Source organism: Equus asinus, chromosome X, assembly GCF_041296235.1.
Source record: "Equus asinus isolate D_3611 breed Donkey chromosome X, EquAss-T2T_v2, whole genome shotgun sequence".
Lineage (NCBI taxonomy): Eukaryota > Metazoa > Chordata > Mammalia > Perissodactyla > Equidae > Equus > Equus asinus.
Window position 1 is genome coordinate 34,501,274 of NC_091820.1, and position 19,233 is coordinate 34,520,506.

The 19,233-nt window shown below is 51.3% G+C and overlaps 1 protein-coding gene across 7 annotated transcripts in view; it reads right to left on the reverse strand.

The window, feature by feature from the left end:
* Positions 1-2,106: 2,106 nt before the first annotated feature.
* IQSEC2 (IQ motif and Sec7 domain ArfGEF 2) overlaps positions 2,107-19,233 on the reverse strand; it is a 77,736-nt gene continuing 60,609 nt past the window's right edge. For 5 of the 7 annotated variants that reach the window (XM_044763488.2, XM_070502879.1, XM_070502880.1 and 2 more), the window contains 11 exons: positions 16,468-17,363; positions 14,953-15,114; positions 14,346-14,468; positions 13,230-13,396; positions 10,981-11,120; positions 10,043-10,168; positions 8,106-8,205; positions 7,368-7,529; positions 5,544-5,717; positions 5,008-5,057; positions 2,116-4,409 (listed from right to left, as the gene is read on the reverse strand). In XM_044763488.2, coding sequence (XP_044619423.2) covers positions 3,444-4,409; positions 5,008-5,057; positions 5,544-5,717; positions 7,368-7,529; positions 8,106-8,205; positions 10,043-10,168; positions 10,981-11,120; positions 13,230-13,396; positions 14,346-14,468; positions 14,953-15,114; positions 16,468-17,363 — 3,066 coding nt within the window. In that variant the 3' untranslated portion in view covers positions 2,116-3,443. Of the gene's footprint in view, positions 4,410-5,007; positions 5,058-5,543; positions 5,718-7,367; positions 7,530-8,105; positions 8,206-10,042; positions 10,169-10,980; positions 11,121-13,229; positions 13,397-14,345; positions 14,469-14,952; positions 15,115-16,467; positions 17,364-19,233 lie in introns of all 7 variants that reach the window. The other 2 variants (XM_070502876.1, XM_070502881.1) reach the window with 2 other exon arrangements.

Here is a 19,233-nt window from a genome sequence, read left to right on the forward strand (position 1 = left end):
GTCTTCAGGTCCTTGAAGAAATGGGGAGGTGAGGAGCTGAACTACCCCCCCACCCACCCCAATCTGGACAGTGAGCCTCTGAGGAGAGGGGAAGGGTGGGGCAGGGACAGCCCAGTGCTGGGACTGCAATGAAGAGGGGAGGAGGAGAACATAGGAAAGAGCTGATGGAAGCATGTGGAGATCCCAGAGGGGCCCAAAAGCTGGGTACACAGGTTGCATCTATCAACAAATCAACCAATGCAAAGATACCTTACTCTAAGATTTAGCTTAGAAAGAACTATTCATTCATTCATTCAAATCAACAAAATTTTAGTGTCATCTGTGCTGTGCCAAGCACTATGCTCAGCAGTGCTCTAAACAGAGATGATTCAGACCAGTGTCACTCTTGAGCCACTTATGGACTGGTGGAGAAGATAGATACTGACATGAGGGATCTTAGAAAATGTGATCAAGGGCACATTTTGAGAGGGATGGGTCCTTTAAGCCCATCTCACAAGAGTGAGAAAACCTTCATCAGAGATGTTGGGGGAGCACGTCTGGCAGTGGGGAGGGAACAGGTGAAATACTGAGTTTGGAACTTACACACACAGGCCTTTTCAGGGAACAGTGAGTGGATGGCCAAAGTGTGGGCAAGGCATGAGAGTTAAGACTACAGAGATCGGGCCACACGGTGGAGGACCTCCAACATCAAGACAAGGAGTTTGTACTTGTTTCTGTAGGGGCCCAAAAATAGCTGACTGTGTGTCTGGCAGGAGGTAGGCATTTCACATGCATCTATTAACAACTGCCCTGTAAAATTATCATCCCTATTTTACAGGTAAAAGACCAGGCTCCTAGGGGCTAGTTGACTTGCCAAACACAACAGTCAAGTCTATGACTGAGCCATGATTTGAGTGCTAAAAGCTGAGCTTTGGGAAGACGAAACCAGCATCAAGCTGAAGGTGGGAGAAGGAGGAGCGACCAAAGGCAGTCTAGCTTGGTCCACCAGGAAAGAAACAAAAAAATGCTGATTCGACTTGATTCTGGACGCCCTGGGTCTAAGCTCTTCAAATGCTGGTCTTCCAGGAGACATCAAATGCTTAGATGGCCCCAGCTGCTGCTTTTGCTTAAATGTGCATACGAGGAAGAAAACAAAGACACTGGTTCAAACTGTTCCCTCTTAGAGGCCATTCCACACTCTAAGAAGGCACCAAAATTATTTACTGACTGATGCTTCTTGGGACCTTGCTGATCCTAACCAAGAGCCATTGCTCTCCCCATTCCTCCTGGGCTCTGCTGAGACTCAGGACATGATCAGTGGTGCTGGAAACATGTCAATTTAATAGGGAGGCAGTTTGGGGGACTGGACAGGGGCCTGGCCTAGAAGTAAGGAATCCCCATCCTGACTTGCTACGTGGCCTTGGGAAAGACCCTTCCCTTCTCTGGGCCTGTCTCCTCCTCTGCAAACTAAAGGGAGTCCAGCAATTTGTTATTTAACATCTAAGTATATACACAGAGCTCTGATAAAGTATCTAGCCCCTTGCTCCCTGGCTCAGGTCACCCACCCCGCTACCCTCAAGAACAAAAGAGTGGCCAGCCATGGGGAGGGGGGCAGGGCTCCAGGGCAAAGCCAGGCCAGCCACAGGAAGGGTGAGAATAGATGCTACAAGAGTAGACGGAAGTATCTAACCTGTACATATCCAACCTATGAAAGAAGAAAAGGGAACTTGCTGAGCGCCTACTACATGCTGGCTGCTTGACGTTTGTTACCTCATGTCATCATCACAACTCCATGTGGCAATGACTTATCACCCCAAGTTTTAAATTAAGGAAACTGCAACTCAGAGAGGGTGCCTTTCCCCAAGTGCGCGTGCCTAGGAAGGGAAAATACCAGGATTTGAACTGGATAGACTCTAAAGCCCAGACCCTGGCCACTCTGTTACACAGATGGTTAATGAGATGAGATAGGAAAACCTCCCTCATGTCCACCTCCCACTCAACCAAAGCATCTTACCCATCCAGTTGCCTGAGCTTCTACCATTAGCGCCTCACCTCCCAGGGCTAAGGCCTCTCTCTCCATGGGCTCCACCGTGGAGGAGGGGGCATAAGTAGGAGGCAGAGGCGGGAGATGAGCACAAGGTCTTTTATGAGGCATCAAATATACATTCTTATATACAAGGAGGAAAAAAGACAATGCCTGAACCCCAGCCCCTCTCCATACAGCCCCTCCCGCTGCCACCCTCCCCCACCCCAAGCCTCAGGGTCCCTGGCCCTTCATACAGCCAGGGTCTGTCTGTCTGTACTTCAGCCCATGGTGGAGAGGGGAGAGGGAGGCAGGAGCTGAGAAAGGAGCTGGGTATGCAGGGCAAGAAGAGGAGCTGGAGCTTGTAAAAAATATATTTATAATAAATAAACAGGGTTGTAAAGGGGTTGGAGAGGCAGCGGAGATTTTGACAGACAGAAGGACTCAGGCATCCTGGTTCCCAGTCCCCGCTCTGAGGCTTCAATCTGTGCCTCAGGAAGGAAATCTTGGGCTCATGGTGGCCCTCTGGGAGCCTCTCTTGCCAGGGCTGATGCTGGGTGCCCTGCCCCGGCGAGGTGTGTGTGGGCGATATCTGTAAAGTGCATTGTCTTCAGTTGTAGGTGGGGTAGGTGTTAGGGAATAGGGCGGGGCATGCAACATGGGTGAGGGAGGGCAGTGCCCTTCTCATCCCAGACCTGAGCCCCCCTAAACCTGTCTGGACTTTGACCAGGATAAGAACGTTGCAAGGAGAGGCAAGGTCTTGAAGCTGAAGAGGTCTGGGCTGGGGCCCACTGGAGAGAGGGCATAGACTGGCTCCAGAGAGGAAGCACTGCCCCATTTCGGGGACAGCATAAGTGGGGGCCCACCCACCGAGTGCACTGACAGTCCATGTCCTCCAGCAGGCAGAGAGACACATGGAGTTGTGTGGCTAGGCCCTGAGGTCAGAGAGAGGGCCGAGCCAGCTGAGGTTTGGCCACAACTCTACAGAGCTCCCTCCTAGCCCCACATGGCCAGGGGTGCCCTGGGGAAGCCTTTGCTCTCATTGCTCCTGACACCTGCCCTTCCCTCCCAGCCAGAGTTAACAGGGAGCTCATACTGGTCCAGAGGTCTGAGGCCACCCAGCTAGACCCCTGCGGAGAAAGGGAGGAGGGTGAAGAGAGGAAAACGAGGACGAGGATCTCAGGAAGATCCTCACCACTCCCCAGAGCTCGAGAGCCCTGCATCCAGGCTTCAAGTGGTAAGGATCCTCGAATCTGGAAGGAAACCCCACGGCGACTGTTGGGGGTTAGAGGAGGGGTCCTGAGGCAGGGAGGAAGTAGGGAGGAGGACATCTCTATGTGTATATATATTTTGGAAAAACTGAGGAAGCAGAGAGGGTGCAATGCCCCTCTCCTGTGGATTCCCCAGACCTCCCTGGGCCCCAGCTCACTCTCTCCATTCGTCAGACCACGGTGCTGATCCGACTTGGCTTGGCCTTGGGGTTTGCAGTGGGTGGGTTGGCTGTGCCAGGGGGCCCAGAGGCGTGCAATGGGCCATGGGGGGAGGTGGGTGGCAGGGGGGAGTGCGGGGTGTGGGGTGAGGGTGGGGGCAGGGGTGGATAGGAGGGGTGAGGTGGGATGGGTGAGTGTGGTGACAATGGTGACTGGGGGTGGTGGGGGTGGGAATAGGAGGTCCCTGGAGGCCGGGATCCAGGGCCTCCAGTGGCCCCTGATGCTGGCATCATCTGTGGGTGATGGCTGAAGATGAAGTGCTTGGGGCCCTGTTTGTGGGCTGGAGGGTGCTGGGGGGCAGGACTGTACAGGGGCAGTGGGGATGTTGGCTGGTGCAGGGGGTGGCGGCCATGTGGAGCAAACTGAGGGTGTCCTCCAGCCCCCCGTCTGGGAGCCCTGCCTGGCCGGCCCAAAGTATAGTGCTGGGGGCCTGGAACTGGGCCGTGGGCATGGAAGTGGCGATGTGGCCCCACAGGTGGGGCTGAGGCGGGAGGTGGTGGAATGGAACCCAGCTGGGGCAGGGGCGGGGGCTGCTGAGGAGGTGGGGGGAGAGGAGGTTGCTGGGGTGGGAGGTAGGGTGGTGGGGCAGGGCCGGGTCCTTGGCAATACTGGGCATGCAAGGCTTGGAGCTTGGACTGCCCATCAGGCAGCACCCCCAGGCCACCGTGGCTGTGACCATGGTGGTGGTGGTGGTGGTGGTGGTGGGTGGAAGAAGCAGATGAAGAGGAGGCAGAGGCCTGGCCTGTTGGCGGTGGTGGCATCTGGAAGGGCCCCTTGCCCCGCTTGCTTCCAAATAGGGAGCCCAGGAAGGATGAGGAGTTGGAGACGGGCCTCTGGCTCTTGTACTCCTCTGGCGGCGGGGGTGGGGGCGGAGGTGGCATCCTCTGGTGAGGGCGTGGACTGCTAATAACAGACCCCTGGAAGCGGGGAGGGGGGGAAGTCAGGCCAGTCTAGATGTCCTAAACCCCCAACCCTAAACTCCACCCGGTCCCTGAGGGCTTGAGCTGGGGAGACAGGAACCCCCACGGCATAATGAAAAGCAAGTAACAGTCCTGTACTTGTACATGGAGCTCCCCAGCTTGCAGAGCTCTGCTGTCACATCCACTATCTCATCTGAGACTCAGCTGAGAGAGGAAGAATTAGTAGTGCCTCCTCCTCATCCCCATTTTGCAGGCAGGGAGAATGTTAGGCCCAGAGAGACAGAGCGACTTGCTCAGGCTCAAAGAGCAGGACTCGGAGGTAAGAGCTTCTTGTCACCCAACTCCAAGGGCATCACTACTTGGAGTCAGTCCTGGGGTTGAGAGGGAGCTTGGGAGAGTGGAAGACAGACTGAGAGACAGGCAGAGTGAGGACAGACAGAGTTGAGGACAGATGGAGAGAGTGGTTGGCTGGGAGAGGCAGCCACAGGGTTCCCAGCAGGGAAGAGGGGGAAGCAACAGGTCCCCTCCTCCTCTGGGGCTGTATGGCAGGGCAGGGCTCATGCAGAGGATGAGTGGGGCAGGAGCTGGCACTTACTTCGATGGTGCTGTCCAGCGATCCCACGCTGTTACGCCGCCCCCGCTTCCCTGCACCCACAAGCAAGGAGCCCAGCGTCAGAGCAGCAACCCCCCCTCCCCACCCTGCTGGGCTCCAGAGCTGGGCACCAGGCCTGGGCCCCTCCCGGGGACAGACACCCCTATTCCCTTTCCCCCGTTGAAGAGGGGGAGGTGGGGAGGAGGAGAGGTGGAGGAGGAGGAGCAAGAGGAAAAGATGGAGAAGGAGGAGAGGTGGTATTGGAGAGACAGAAGAGGAAAGAAAGGAGGAGAGGTGGAGCAGCAAGAGAGAGGGGCTAAGACTGTGGCCCCACTTCACACTCCCTGGACCAAACCCTGGGCTCCACCTGTTCTGACCTGGCTCCCAGGCCCCTACAGTGCGGCGCCCAGGGCTCTGAATGAAGGCAGGGTGTGTGCACGTGTGGCGGGTACAGGGAAGGCTGGCGGTCAATGATAGGAGGCAAAGAAGACACCCGGTCCCACGTCTCCCCAGCCAGGGTAGGGGCCCAGAAGACTTGCCTGCGTCAGAAAGATCTCTCAGGGAACTGCTGAGTGCGCCCCGTTTGAGCCCATCGCCTGCCCCATATGTGTCCTCCAGGCTGCTGCGGGCCAGCGTGCCATTCACTGAGTCCTTGGCCCCTCCTGGCTGTGAGATGTTAGGCCGCATCATACCTTTCTGTTTCTCCAGCTCCGCTGGGTGGCAGTGGGGGAGACAGGGAGTGAAGGTCAGGAACAGGAGCAAGAAGCCACCTGACTGACCCCAGACTTTCATGGGCCTTCCCCCTCCTCGCCCACTCTGTCCCCAGGACTCCTGTTTTGTCCCCTGGACAACCAGCACATTCCCCCAAAACCTCAGCTACATCTCCAAAGCCCCCAAAGCACCCAGTCCTATCTTACACCATCTCCTCTGGCTGAGTCTTCCCTTCATCCCTCTCAGAGCCTGTTCCTCCTGCTCCTCTCCCCTTTCTCTCTCCCTTTCTGCTTCTCCCCTCCTCTGCCCGCTCTCAGCTGGGTCTCCCAAAGCACCCCCGCCCTTCAAAACAGAGCTTCACAGCAGGTGGTCTGCAGCAGGGGCAGGAAGGCCCTTTTAGCCTATGGCAGAGGGAAATCATTCCAGAGTCCGCTCAGTTCTCAGACACCTTGCTCCAGAGAAGAGGGCTCCTGGAAGGACAGGAGCAGGAAACCGACAGGAATCGAATCCTCTATTATGCGCCAGCAGAATTCTGGGCACTATGTGTACTTGCTCTCTCAATCCTCACGACAATTCGGAGGTAAGTATTATCATCCACATTTTTCAGAGGAAGAAACTGAGAATCCGAGAAGTCATAGAGCTTTCCCAGGGCCATGCAGCTGGAAATCGGGGAGCTGACATTCTGGAAGCAGGTCTGCCTGAGTCCAGAGCTGTGTTCCTTGCCCTCCTTACACCCCCACCTCCCTGTGGAGGTCATGGAAACATTTGTCTATCACCCTCCCCTCATCCTGGTATGCTCACCCCTCTCTCTGAATGTCCCCGGGCTAACAAGGAACTGAAATGGGTGACCCTGCCTTGTTGAGGAGTAGAATAGACCCTGGAACGGTGAAGGCCTCACCGAGGAGCTGTCCGACGCCTCTGTCTCTCTCTCTCTCTCTGTCTGCCTGCCTCTTTCTCCTTAACACCATGTTACTTAACTGTGACTGCTTAGCCTGGAGAAGAGAAAACTTGGAGGGCATTGGGAGGAATGAGATGTAATCACTCTTTTCCATTATATATGATCAAATGACTTGGTGTGGCCCGTGGGGGCTGGGAGGATGGGTCACTGGATCTCAGCTTAGAAACTAGAATGTGGAGAGAGGACAGGAGAGGCTGGGAAGGGGAAGAACATTTGTTGGACACTTAAGATGTTCAACACTAGTGCCCTACTAATATGTAAGACACTTCATCTACCTTATCTCATTGAATCTCCACAACTCTGTGAAGGAGATTTCATTATCCCAGTTTCATGTATGAAGAAATTGGGGCTCGGAGTCAGGCAACTTGCCACAGTTTACCCAGGTAATAAGTAGCATCCCTGGGATCTGAAACCAGAGTCCTACCTCCAATACCCTGATCCTTCTCCCTGCTGCCCTTCAAAAGAAGGAAGACTTGGCTCATAATTAGGGCTTGGAATAATAATCTGAGGCTGAGAAGTAATGAGACCCTTGTCACTGAAGGTATTCAAGCAGAGGTCAAAGGGTTCCTGGAATGAGGGTAGGAAGGTTGGACAAGCTAACCCTCAACTCTGAGATTCTCAGAGGACAGGATTATTGGCCTCAGCAGGGCACTGTATCAGGAGAGGGGGAAGGAGACGTGGTGGGGCTACTCACACTCCACGCGGTATTTCTCCATCTCCTGCACCTCAGCGATGGACTCACGCAGGTCGGATGTGAAGCGCAGCCGGTCCTGGAGGCTGGGGGCATTGAAGATGATGAGGACTTTGCGCTCCCCACCAGGTACTGCAGACAGCAACTTGATCCCAAACTGGTAATCTATGGGAAAAGGGGAAGTCGGGCACCTCTGTCAGGACTCAAGCAAGGTGGCTCATAGGTGAAATAATTTTTCTAATATCCAACTCTGATCCAGCCTCTTCTCTGCTCAAGCATCTTCAGTGGCTCCCCTTTGCCCCCTATGCCCCCAAATTCCTGGTAGTCATGTCCCTGTTGCTCCCTATGCCCTGGGATGTAAAGGCAAGTTGAACACTGGCTGCTCTCTAGAACCCCTTCCTTCACACCTCTGCCTCTACTCACATTGTATCTGCTGCGCAGAAGGCCACCCAACAAAGATCCTCTGGCTCAGTCCTTCAAAGCGCAGCATGATCACCATCTCTTCAGCCCACCAGAAAACATACACACCGTGGTTCTCTGCGAGACCACGAGTTCCCCAGGACACAGACCCAAGTCATACTCCACCCTGGCCTTCCCTGCATCCCAGGACCAAGTAGGTGCTTTGGAGACTTCAGCTTCGTTGCAAAGAACTCCAAAAACTGGAGGTTGGTGTGGATGAAGGATGCGCACAGGGGCCATGGCATAGACTCTTGGGATACTGGAATCCAAGAAGGGACTCACATGAATTCTGGAAGAGCTGCATATGCATTTCCACGAGGGGAAAGGACTGACGGAAGCTGTATGTCACCAAGATCTTCTTCTTCTGGAAAATTTTGGTGACCTTTGGCAAGGGTAGGAAAAAGACAAGAGGCAGGGTTTGGGGTAGGGAATTTCCATATGGCACCTATTTCTCATAGCCACTCTCCCCTTCCACTACTACTAACAGACATATACACACAAACACATACCCACAAGTTGGGGAGAACTGAAGCTTGAGAAGCAGAATGGGAGAAATGGGAGAAAATGCAAGTTCCTGATGTAATGATGGTGCACAACAGGGATTTATGATTTTTTACAGGAAGTAACTGAATTCTGCTCTCTCCAGGAAGCCTGTCCTAACTCCTCACACACAGAATTCCCCCCCTTTTCTGAACTTCCAGAGTGCTGGTTCAATGCCTTTCACCGGCAGGCTTTAGGAGAGCACTCTGAGTATGTGATCGCCCCTTGCTGGACCAGGAGCACCAAGAGGCAGGAGTTTGGCTTTGGTGTATCTCGCCCATTCCTATGGGACCTGCACACAATGGCAATCTCCAATGAAACTATGTATAGAGTTAACAAGTCTTCCTCTCAACAACCCAAGGCCTTTATTAAGTACTTGGGCACTCTGGACTCAACCAACATAGGTTGTGAACATCTCAGACAGTCTGCAAGTAGCGTTTAAAAGCAAATTATTTGATTTCCAGATGGTTATAGTGAACAGTTATACAAAGCATTTATTTAGTCCTTCAGACCATGAGCTCCCCAAGAACAAGGACTGAGTCTCACTTATCTCTGTGAACGCAGCACCTAGCATGGGGCTAGACACACACATGTGTCAGTGCATGACAGATGTTGAAACATTTACTCAGCAACTGTATGGGCCAGGCACTCCTCTGGCTTACGTTATTCCACATCTGAGCTCTTATTTCATCCTCATGATAACCCTTTGAGATAGGGATTAGTCCCACTTCACAGAGGAGGAAATTAAGGCTCAGAGAGGGCATTGGAGGGGCTTCGTCTAAAACAGCAATTCTCAACTAGGGGTGACTTTGCCCCACAGGAGACATTTAGCAATGTCCAGACATTGTTGGTTGAAGGAGTACTACTGGCATCTAGCAGGTAGAGGCCAGGGCTGCTGCTAAACATCTTACAATGCACAGGACAGCCCCCACAACAAAGAATTATCCGGCCAATATGCCAATGTCAATAGTGTCAAGGTTGAGAGACCCTGCTCTAAAGGAGATAAGACCAAGAGGGGACAGGCCACTGTCATCAAATTTCTGAGGAGCTGCCTCAGAGAAGAGGGAGAATACTTGTTCTCTGTGATCCCAAGGGTCAAGTAAAGATCATTGGTGGAAACCCATTGGGAGACAGATTCTAGCAGTCAGAGCTATCTCTCCTAGCAGTCACGCAAGCAGGGGGCCATGCAGGAAGCTGGTTCTTGCCCTGGGTAAGAGGTTGGACAGGAGACCCTGAAGTTCCCTTCCTACCTGCAGAGTCCTAAGAGTCCCAGCTCTAAAAGATGTACATCTACACTGGCGATGAGCACAGTTTTAACAATCACTTCAAGCACCCCAACCACTGGAAGGTTTCAGATGGACCGCAGGGTCACAGGTTCACCTTCCTCCAGCCAACCCTCTGGGCTATTGAGGTGGACAGGGACATTTCCTACCACTTCCCAGATTGTAAGTCTGTCCTGGTCCTCACATTTTCTACCCCTGTGTGGCTGTCACTACCTCTAAATGGATCCGTGAGGTAAAGAGGGTTAGATGCCTATGCCTTGTCCAAGACCGCAGAGAGCACATGGCAGAGCACCTCACCCACTGCTCCTCTACCCGCCAATGTTAACATGGTTCACACCAGACCCAGGGTCTAAGCTCACCACCTCCTCTCCATCTCCTCCCCCAGAGAGCTCATACCACGAGGAGATCGTTGAAGAGGAAGACCTCCCGCTGATGCAACCCTAGCCTCTGGGGGCGGTTTGGATCTGGCACCTCGTAGAGCTGGCAGCAACAAACCAGTCGACGGTGAGGAAGAGACAGGACCTAGATAAGGCATAAAGAAATAGGTGTCAGCAAGGCCAGCACGCCAGCTTCAGGCTTCCAGCACCTTAACTTTGACTGCAAGATGAAGTTGACCTCTAATACATATCACTGTCACTCCGACACAAGGAGTCTAAGCAACTAAGGCCTAAGCTCACTCTTGTCCCTGTAGCACCCTCTGTCTGGAAGGCCTTTCTTGCCCAGCTCCATATGGCCACATTCTACCCCTCCTCCAAGTCCCAGTTCCAGTGTTCTCTCTCCCAAGAAGCCGTTCCTGATCTCCCCGGGCTGAAAATGACCTGTCCCTCCTTTGTGCTCCCCTAAACTAACCATAAGTCAGAAGTATTGTGTCTTTGTCTGACACTCCTCTGGTCTGTGAGTGTCCCCAAGGACAGAGACCGTGTCTGATTCATATCTGTGTCCCTCATGCCCAGTGAAATGCCAAAATGCCAGGCTCAGTGAAAGGCATCTGTAAATTTTTGTTGCCTAAAAGACTAGAGTGTGTTTTTGCTTTGGTTATCAGCTAACTATTAGCTTGGCTCCTTACTTGGAATGAAAAGGCAGAACAAGAGGTGGGAAGGATGCTAATATTTATACAGCACCCACTATGTGCCTTGCAATGTGCTAAATGCATTCCCATAGAGCGTCTCCCTCAATCTGCACCGTGATCCCTGAGGAATGCATGATAAACCTGCACCATTCGGCAAGTGATGGGAGTCTGGGGCTCAGAGAGGGGCACTGACTTATCACCCGGTGGCAGAAGCAAACCCAAATCCAAACCCTGTCCGCCCTCTGCAGCCTCCCAAGGCACTTACCGGTTTCTTGCCCACAATCATGCGCTCCACGGCCTGCACCTGAGATACATGGTCATCGTTGGTCCGCAATTCACGCCCCTGGATGCGCTGGTAGATGCCCACCAGGAGGTCTCGAGGGATGTCTTCACCATTGTCAACCCCTGGGTTGGGGAGTAACACAGGGATACAACACACGAATATGGGGAGTGGGTGGCAGGGGTTCTCCACAACACCCCACAAGATCAGACCAGGAAAGGTGCCCTTCAACAAAACAGCCAGTTTCTTCCTTCCTCAGGGTAGGGATTTTGTCTACACAACTCAGAGCACACTGTCATTAAAACAATCAGATATTTTTTTTTCTTTTTTAACCAGCAAAAATAATGTTAAATGATGATATACAGTATTAGTAAGAGGGCAGGGAAGCAGGCATGTATATTAACATAACTATTTTGGAAGGTAATTTGGCAAGAATCTAAATATTCAGTGATTCCTCTTCTAGGAATCTACCCTGAGGAATTATGTGCAACGATATATGTACAAGTGCCACTTATGGGAAAAATCTGAAACAACCTAAGTTCTAACAATAGAAGGAACAGTTAAGTAAAGTTGAACATATTCATCTAATAAAATAACATATAGCTATTAAAAACTTGACATTTACAAAAAGCATGAGAAAATTCTTGTAGCAAGTTAAGTGAAAAGAGCGAGATAAATTGTACACACAGCATGATCTTAATTATATAAAAAGTTACACATCCATGGGAAAAAAGACTAGAATTCATCAAAATATTAACCAAGGTTGCCTCTAGGGGGCAGAATTTTGGGTGATTAAAAGAAATTTGCTAATTTTCTATATTTCCAAAAGTTCTGGAATGAGCAGGTATTTGTTTCATTTGTTTCCTTATTTATTTACTAATTAAAGGGAGAAAAGATATACATATATATAAAATACTTATACATACACGTGTGTGTATACATATACACACACACATATATAGACAGAGAGAGAGGGAGGGAGAATGAATGAAACGAATGAATGAACAAACGAATGACTAATAGCAGGATTCTGGGAGACACACTCTCCTGCTGAGTCTGCCATCCTTCTCCACCCCTGACTGTCTGCTGAGTGAAACCCACTCACTCTTCTCTCTAAACCTTCTGCTAGGGAAAACATTTTCTCCTTTGGAGATGCCAGGCCTCTCCCTCGGACAAGTGCTGACGGAACGTCCTTCACCGCACTGCCGTTTTACCTCAGCTGCCAGAGAGCTTAACGCCCAACTGTGACGGTCAGCAAATTTGTCTTGTCTATTTGTTTTTCCTCAATTCTATTTCCCTCTTTCGTTTCTGTTTAAATAATCCTAACATCGGTGCCATTTTTAGTAGGTTGCTCTTTGGTGAGAGGCAGGGCTTAACATCAATACAATAAACCATAAAAAAAGGTCAAGGTGATACCTTTCACCTGGCATTTGAGGCCCTCGTATATTGGTTCCAATTGACCTTCCCAGCTGGATCGTCCACCCCATCTTGATTGTTCTCCAAACAACTTTACATTTTCCCACCTCTGTGCCTTTGTTATTCTTAATACCAGGTAAGCCTCCTCTATGACCCGTTCTCTCACATTATCCATGCCTTCAAGGCCCACCTTAAAATGAAAATACTGCTTCCTACAGGAAGTGCATTGGAGATGGGCTCTCCCTCCTGAGCTGTGATTGTACTTTTGGCCTGTCTGACATCATGTTTCACTTCCTGTCTTGTGTTGGCTATCTGGTACCACAAGTTGGTCTCACCCACAAAGAGCGAGCTCTCTCTGGGAAGGGACTATGGCAAATGCCACTGTCCTTAGCGCCCATCACAGGGCCTGGCACACACCAGGCACTCAGTGTCGACTGGCTGGGTGGCTGGTTGGTTGGCTGAGGGAATGAATGCACGGATGGAGAAAAGGGTACCTAAAATAATTAAATGAGTCTTTATGGGCATAAACAAAGAAGAGAGGGAAAGAGGGAGTGACGAGTGAACAGGCACATGAATGACTGAGTGAATTAATGTAAGCTCCCTAAGAGCCAGAGCTTTTCTCTCTCTTGTTCAGGATCTGCTTGGTCAATACTCAGTGCAGGAATGAGTGGATGGATCTTGGCAGAAAGTGAGAGCACCACAGGTTAATTTTCCAGGGAGCACATGCCATCTCCCTCGTCCCTCCCCAGCCCCGACCCGGTCCACTTTCCCTTCCCAGGTAAAGGACAGGAAAAGCTGATAGGGAAGTCTGGGGTCACCTCTCAGGTTCTTGATGAAGTCATCTAGTTTCATCTTGCGTTCAGCCTTGACACTGGGACTGTACATGTCAGTATTGAGGAGGATGATGGCAAAAGCAAGGATGAAGATGGTGTCTGGGTTCCGGAACTGGCGCACGAGGGCTGGGTTACACACACAGTACCGCTGGCTGCAAGGCAGGAGGGGTCAGGGCCAGGATCAGGCACCAGTAATCTCCACCTACTCGTCATCCTCCCAGTGTGACACCACTAACCCTCTCCTCCGAGAAATACTCCCGAGTCCTTTGGGTCTGTCCTCATTCTTCTTTTTTGCGTTTCCCCAAGACTAGCACGTAAAAATCACAATCGCTACCTTTTAGAGAGCTTTGCCAGGGGATTTATGTACATTGTCTCATGTAATCCTATCACAATCCTGCAGCCCAATTTTACAGATGAAGTGACTGAGACCCAAAGTGGTAAGGTAACTTGCCCAAGGTAAATGGTGAAGCCAGGATGAAAATCTCAATCTTTCTGACTGTAAAGCAAACCCTTCTCCCATTATGGGAAACAAGTTCTCAGCAACTGTCCTGTTTCTCCTCTAAAAACCCCAAAGTGGTGGAGCCAGATTGATACCCAGGTCTGCCTGATCCCCAAAGCATTCACAGTAGAGGACAGAATTAAAGGCACGGGCCATGGAGTCAGGCACATGAGTTTAAATCCTGCTTCCACTGCTTACTCACTGTATGACTCTGGGCAAGTTACTTAACCTCTCTAAACTTCTGATTTCTCATCTGCAAAATGGGAATAATAATAAAAGCACTTAACTCAAAAGGTTATTGTGGTTATTCGGCAAAATAATCATGTAAAGTGCCCAGCTCAGCACCTGATACCTGGTAAGTGCTCAGCGAATGTTAGCTATTATTGTCATCCCTTACTGGATGCCCAGGCCCCAGATGCTGAGCTAGATACTTTAGGCACATGACCTCTGATCCTCACAACTGCCTTGAAAGACAGGATTTATAATTTCCATTGTCTGGTGAGGAAAGTATGAGGCTCAGAGAGATGACTTGTAAGCATATACTATGCTGCCCCACCCCCCAAGTAGGACAGGGCAGCTTCAGGACTGGGAAGTAGGCACACCTGAAGGCTTCTATGAGTCGTTCCACTTTCTGGGCCTCGCCCTGAACCCGGATATGGGATTGGAACTTCCGGAGTGCGTCATCCAAATCCATGGAGGAGAAGTCCATTTCATCCACCACACAGCTGAGGAGCAAACAAGGGGGTATGGTACTCTCAATTCCTCTGCAGAAAACCTCTGACCCATCCTGACCTGCTCAAACGGACAAACATCCCCAATGATAAGAATTCCAAAATCTGGACCCATGGCCCAAGCAAGTACACGTGAGGATGGAACGTTTGAAATTGAATCCATCCCAGAAAATCAAGGCCAGACACGCGGTTCCTAAGGGTCCTTTCCATTGGCCCATTCGTTTCAGAGACAGGAAAAGTGAGGCTCAAAGCAGGCCATAGGACAAGCATGCCTTGCCTGGGGCCACCCAGAAGACTTTAGGAATAGGGCCGAGAGATCAGACCTCTTTGCGGCAGAGGGGTGTGAGAGCAGGAAGGTCTATTCATCCTGTTTTGCAAAGTTTATTTGAGCAAAAAGGACAGGCTGCCCCCTTCCTCCCTCCTGCTCTCCTTTTCCAGGAATCCCTGGCCCCAGCCTGCCCCATCTTAGGGTCCTCACTCCAACACGTCTCTGTTGAACTGCTTCTGCCGGTTTCCTAGGAATTCCCCGATCATCTGCCGGCTCAGGCCTTTCCGTTCCAGGATGAAGTGAGCCACTCCCACTGGTGTGTCTGACAGGAAGCCCCGCTCGATCAGATACTGGATGCCTTTCTCTGGCTTCCTGCAGAAAGAGGGGAGGTAGATGAGATGACTGTCCTCCTGGAACTCTGCCCTCTATCCCATTTCTTGAACTAATTTTGGGCCCAACCATGGCCTCAGAGAACCAAGGAAGTCAAATGTATAATTTGGTCCAATCCCTTCATGGTACAGATGAGAAAACTGAGGCCCAAGGAGAGGAAGTCACTTTCCCATTTCAGAGAGCTTCAAAATTCCAAGGTATCCTCAACCTAACTTTCTCCTCCACTGGAGCCACACTACAACCGAAAGAAAATTGAGATCTACTGAGAGCCTGCCCTATGCCAAGAGCTTTGATATGCCCAGCAGGCACGGAGGGATCTGAGTTCCAGGCTAAGCCCTTCTGTCAGAGTCACAGACCCTCAGAGTAGGAAAGAAGTAAAGAGGTTACTTTGTCTGCATCCCACATCACACCCAGAAAGGTATCACCCAGCCTCTGTGAGTGTTTCTACAGACAAAGTGCTCTCTACTTTCCACTAGGCCAAATCTGGGTCTGTACTATCCCATATTCAAAACCCCAGAGACTCAGGACCCCACGAGGCTAGAATTTGGAAGAGACTTGGTGTCACAGGAGTCTCAGATCCATCACTTACCAGTCGTATGACTCAGAACAATTCCCTTTACTTCTCTAAGCCTCAGTCCCTTCTCTATAAAATAGGGATACCACTACCCACCTTGCTGAGCTCTTGTGAGAAACCTAGGTGGCAGTGTCTTATAGGCTATAAAGACATAAGGCATTTGTTTTCTAATTATTTTTTAATCAAACGTCACACTCTCACCGCACTCCTAAGCACCTGGCACAAGACCAAATACCTAGAGAGAGCTTGGTCATGGTCATTGACTAGTCCAGCACTCCACCCTGCCCCCAACACCTCAAATATACACACCCTGCTAGTTGATAGGTGGAAACACTGAAGCCCAAGGAAGGAACACACCAAAGGCAGGTTAGGGGTCCAGGTCTCCTGTTTCTCAGAGCAGAGTTCTTTATACACCTTATCACTTCCCCACCAAAAAGGGAAGTTGGGGGACCCAAGGTTCAGAATCCATCCCATAGCCAGAAAATTGGGGCCCAGAAAGGGGAACATCTCACCCAACATCACACAGCCAGTCAGAAGCAGTACTAGGACTAGAACTGCCTCTGATGGTGTGTGTGTGTGGGTGGGGGGAGCTTTCTACTCTGTCACCCTGTTGCCAATCCTCTTCCCTGAATGGCTGGGGAGAAACACCATCCACAAAATGAGAGGATGGCAGAAACAGGATCACTGCTTGGAGTTCAGCCCCAGGGGTCACAGTGCCCAGGGCAGGAAGGGGCGAGGAGGAGGGAATGGGGAGCACATACTTATTGAAGAGGTTGAGGCCGATTCTGTAGTGCCGCCTCTGTACCACGTCATTGTTGAAGGCTGGCGAGTCCCAGCTGTGCCTTGTCTCTCGCTGGTAAGTCTGCTTGCACAGGCCGGTGGCTGGAGGCTCCCTCAGGCTGTCCCGTGAAGAGGAGCCAGAGCTGCAGTTGATGGTCTCATTGGAATTGCTGGAGCTCTCAAGGCTTTCGTTATCTCCACCATCAGAGTTCTCACCTGCTGCCTCGCACTTCCCCAACCTCCGACCCCCAGGCACACCGCTGGGCCCAGTGCCACCAGTGGGGGCTGGTGGCAGGGGCCCTGGCGGGGCTGGGGCTGGGCCTTCCGGGGCTGTGTAGTGGCGGTGAGGGATTGGGGCCCTGCCTGGTGGCCCCTTGTGCTTCAGGGTCCCATGGGGGCTGCAGCCATCAGCCTCATAGACCAGCTGGCGGTGAACAGAGCCGCGATCTGAGCGGTCACTCAGGTCCACGGAGCTGTCACTAGGAGGCTCAATGGTAAGCAGGGGAAGGTGAGCAGCCCGCAGCCGGAAATCCCGGCACTCCAAGCACCCAGGACCCCTTCGAGTGCCTTCCTCACGGCTACCATCTTCCCGGGTCCCTGGTGGCACTGGTGGAGGAACTGGCGGGAGAGGGGCTGGTGCCCAGAACTCAGGACGGCTCTGGGGTGCAGGCTCTGTGCTGGGCAGTCGCTCAGGGGAAGGTGGGGGAACTGGGTCATCCAAGTAGAGAGGAAGGTCACTGAAGGATGTTGCCGAGCTGTCCTCTTGCTGTTCCTTCGACTCTCGCTTCTCCAGTTGGGCTGACCCTGGCTCCTCAGACATGGGCCCCGATGGGTGGCAGTTCAGGGCCTCGTCGATGGATTCAGCCAGAGACTTTACCTGTGTGGGGGGAAGGGGAGGAGGGAAAGAGACAGAAAGGAAGGAAAGATGAAGGGAAGGATGGTGGGATGGTGGAAGGGTGGGAATGAGGGAGGGAGAGAAGGAAAAAGGAGGAATCTTCCTGGTGGGTCAGCCAAGAAGAGGGATTCCCCTCCCCCACCTCCACAGATTCTCTGCAGTATATAAAATAACTCCCAGGGATCCATTGTGAGCTCACAGTAGCTGGGATGAATGCCAAGTTCCCTTCTCAGCTATCCCATTATCTCCTTCATGTCTATATAGACCCAAGTCAATGCCACCTCCTCGCTGATTCAATCCACATTCCTGCCTCTGCCATCCCCCAAGGTAAACCAAAATCTCAGCTTCCTCTGGGCTCACAGAGCCCTCTGTCTGGTTCTCTTTTAGGAAATCCATAATATTCAGCCTTGAGAATCTGGACCATGGCTGGTAACCACCTTCCTGTGGTATCCAGCCTCCAAACTGACCCCTAATGATCCCCGTCTCCTGGTATTCACACCCTTGTGTACCACATTGTCCCAGGGTTGGTCTGCGGAACCAACAGCATGTGGCAGAAGTGATGGGATGTCACTTCCAAGATTAGGTTATGAAAGGCTTGAGCTTCCATCACTCGCTTGTGCTCTCTCTCTCAGACCCCTGGCTCTGGGGGAAGCCATGCCATGAGCAGTCCTATGGAGAAGCCCACATGGTGAGGACCTGAATCCTCCTGCCAACAGCCAAGTGAGTGAGCTTGGAAGCAGACCTGTCAGCCCCAGTCAAGTCTTTAGAGATTGCTGTCCCACCCTACAGCTTGATTGCAGCCTCATGAGAGACCCTGAGCCAGAATCACCAACCAAGCCACTCCCAGATTCCTGACCCTCAGAAACTATATGAGATAATAAATGTTTGTTGTTTAAGCTCAGTCTTTAAGTTCAGTTTTAAGCTGCTAAATTTTGGGGTCATTTGTTACACAGCAATAGATAACTAATACACATCAGACTTGGATAGCACTGAGAGCTGGGCCCAGGCCTGGTTCCTCAATCTTGCCATCAGACTGTGAGCCCCTAACCCTCATTTCCTCCTTGAGGGATGGGTCCAGGCCCAGTTTCTCTTTTTAGTTCAGCTCAACACATTGCTTGACACGGAAGAGATGTTCAATTAAAATGTCTGTTGTATGAATAAACAGGTGAGTGATTTAGATCTCCCCTTTAATACTTCTTTCCTTTCCTCTACCCCCACTCCCCGCCCCACATATCCTTTCATTAGCTACAGGGAACATGCCCAGGCTGACAGCAGGGCCAGATCACAGAAGTTAAAGCAGAGTGATTTCTTCTCTTATAAAGCTTCATTTATTCATTCATTCAACAATTTCTGCCAAATACCTCCTTGGTTTTAGGAAGGAAACTAACATGTACTTAGCAGCTACTACATACTACGTGCTTTCATACGTATTACCTAGCTGAACTGAATCTTCAAAACAGTTATAAAAGAAGGTTTTATCTTCATTTTATTGATCATGTTTCAGTAAGGTTAAACAGTTTGCCCAAGGTAACATAGCTGGGAAATAGCAAACCTGGGATTGGTACCTGAGCAGCTATGCTGATACACCCCAAGCCCAGAACTGATCTCCTAACACCATCACTGCCTGCTGGATTCCCACCCTTCCATGCTTTTGCTAATTCAATGCCTATTCAAGCAACACCCTCCCAACTATCTCTGACTTGCTGAATCTTATCTGTCTGGTAAGGCCAAGCTCCAGTGTTGTTTTCTCAAAGAAGCCTTCTCTGGTTCTCCCAGAAGAAAGTTTCTTCTCCCTCCCCTGGGTTCCCACAGTACCAAATGTGATCCTTTCTCATGGCTCGGAGCACACTCT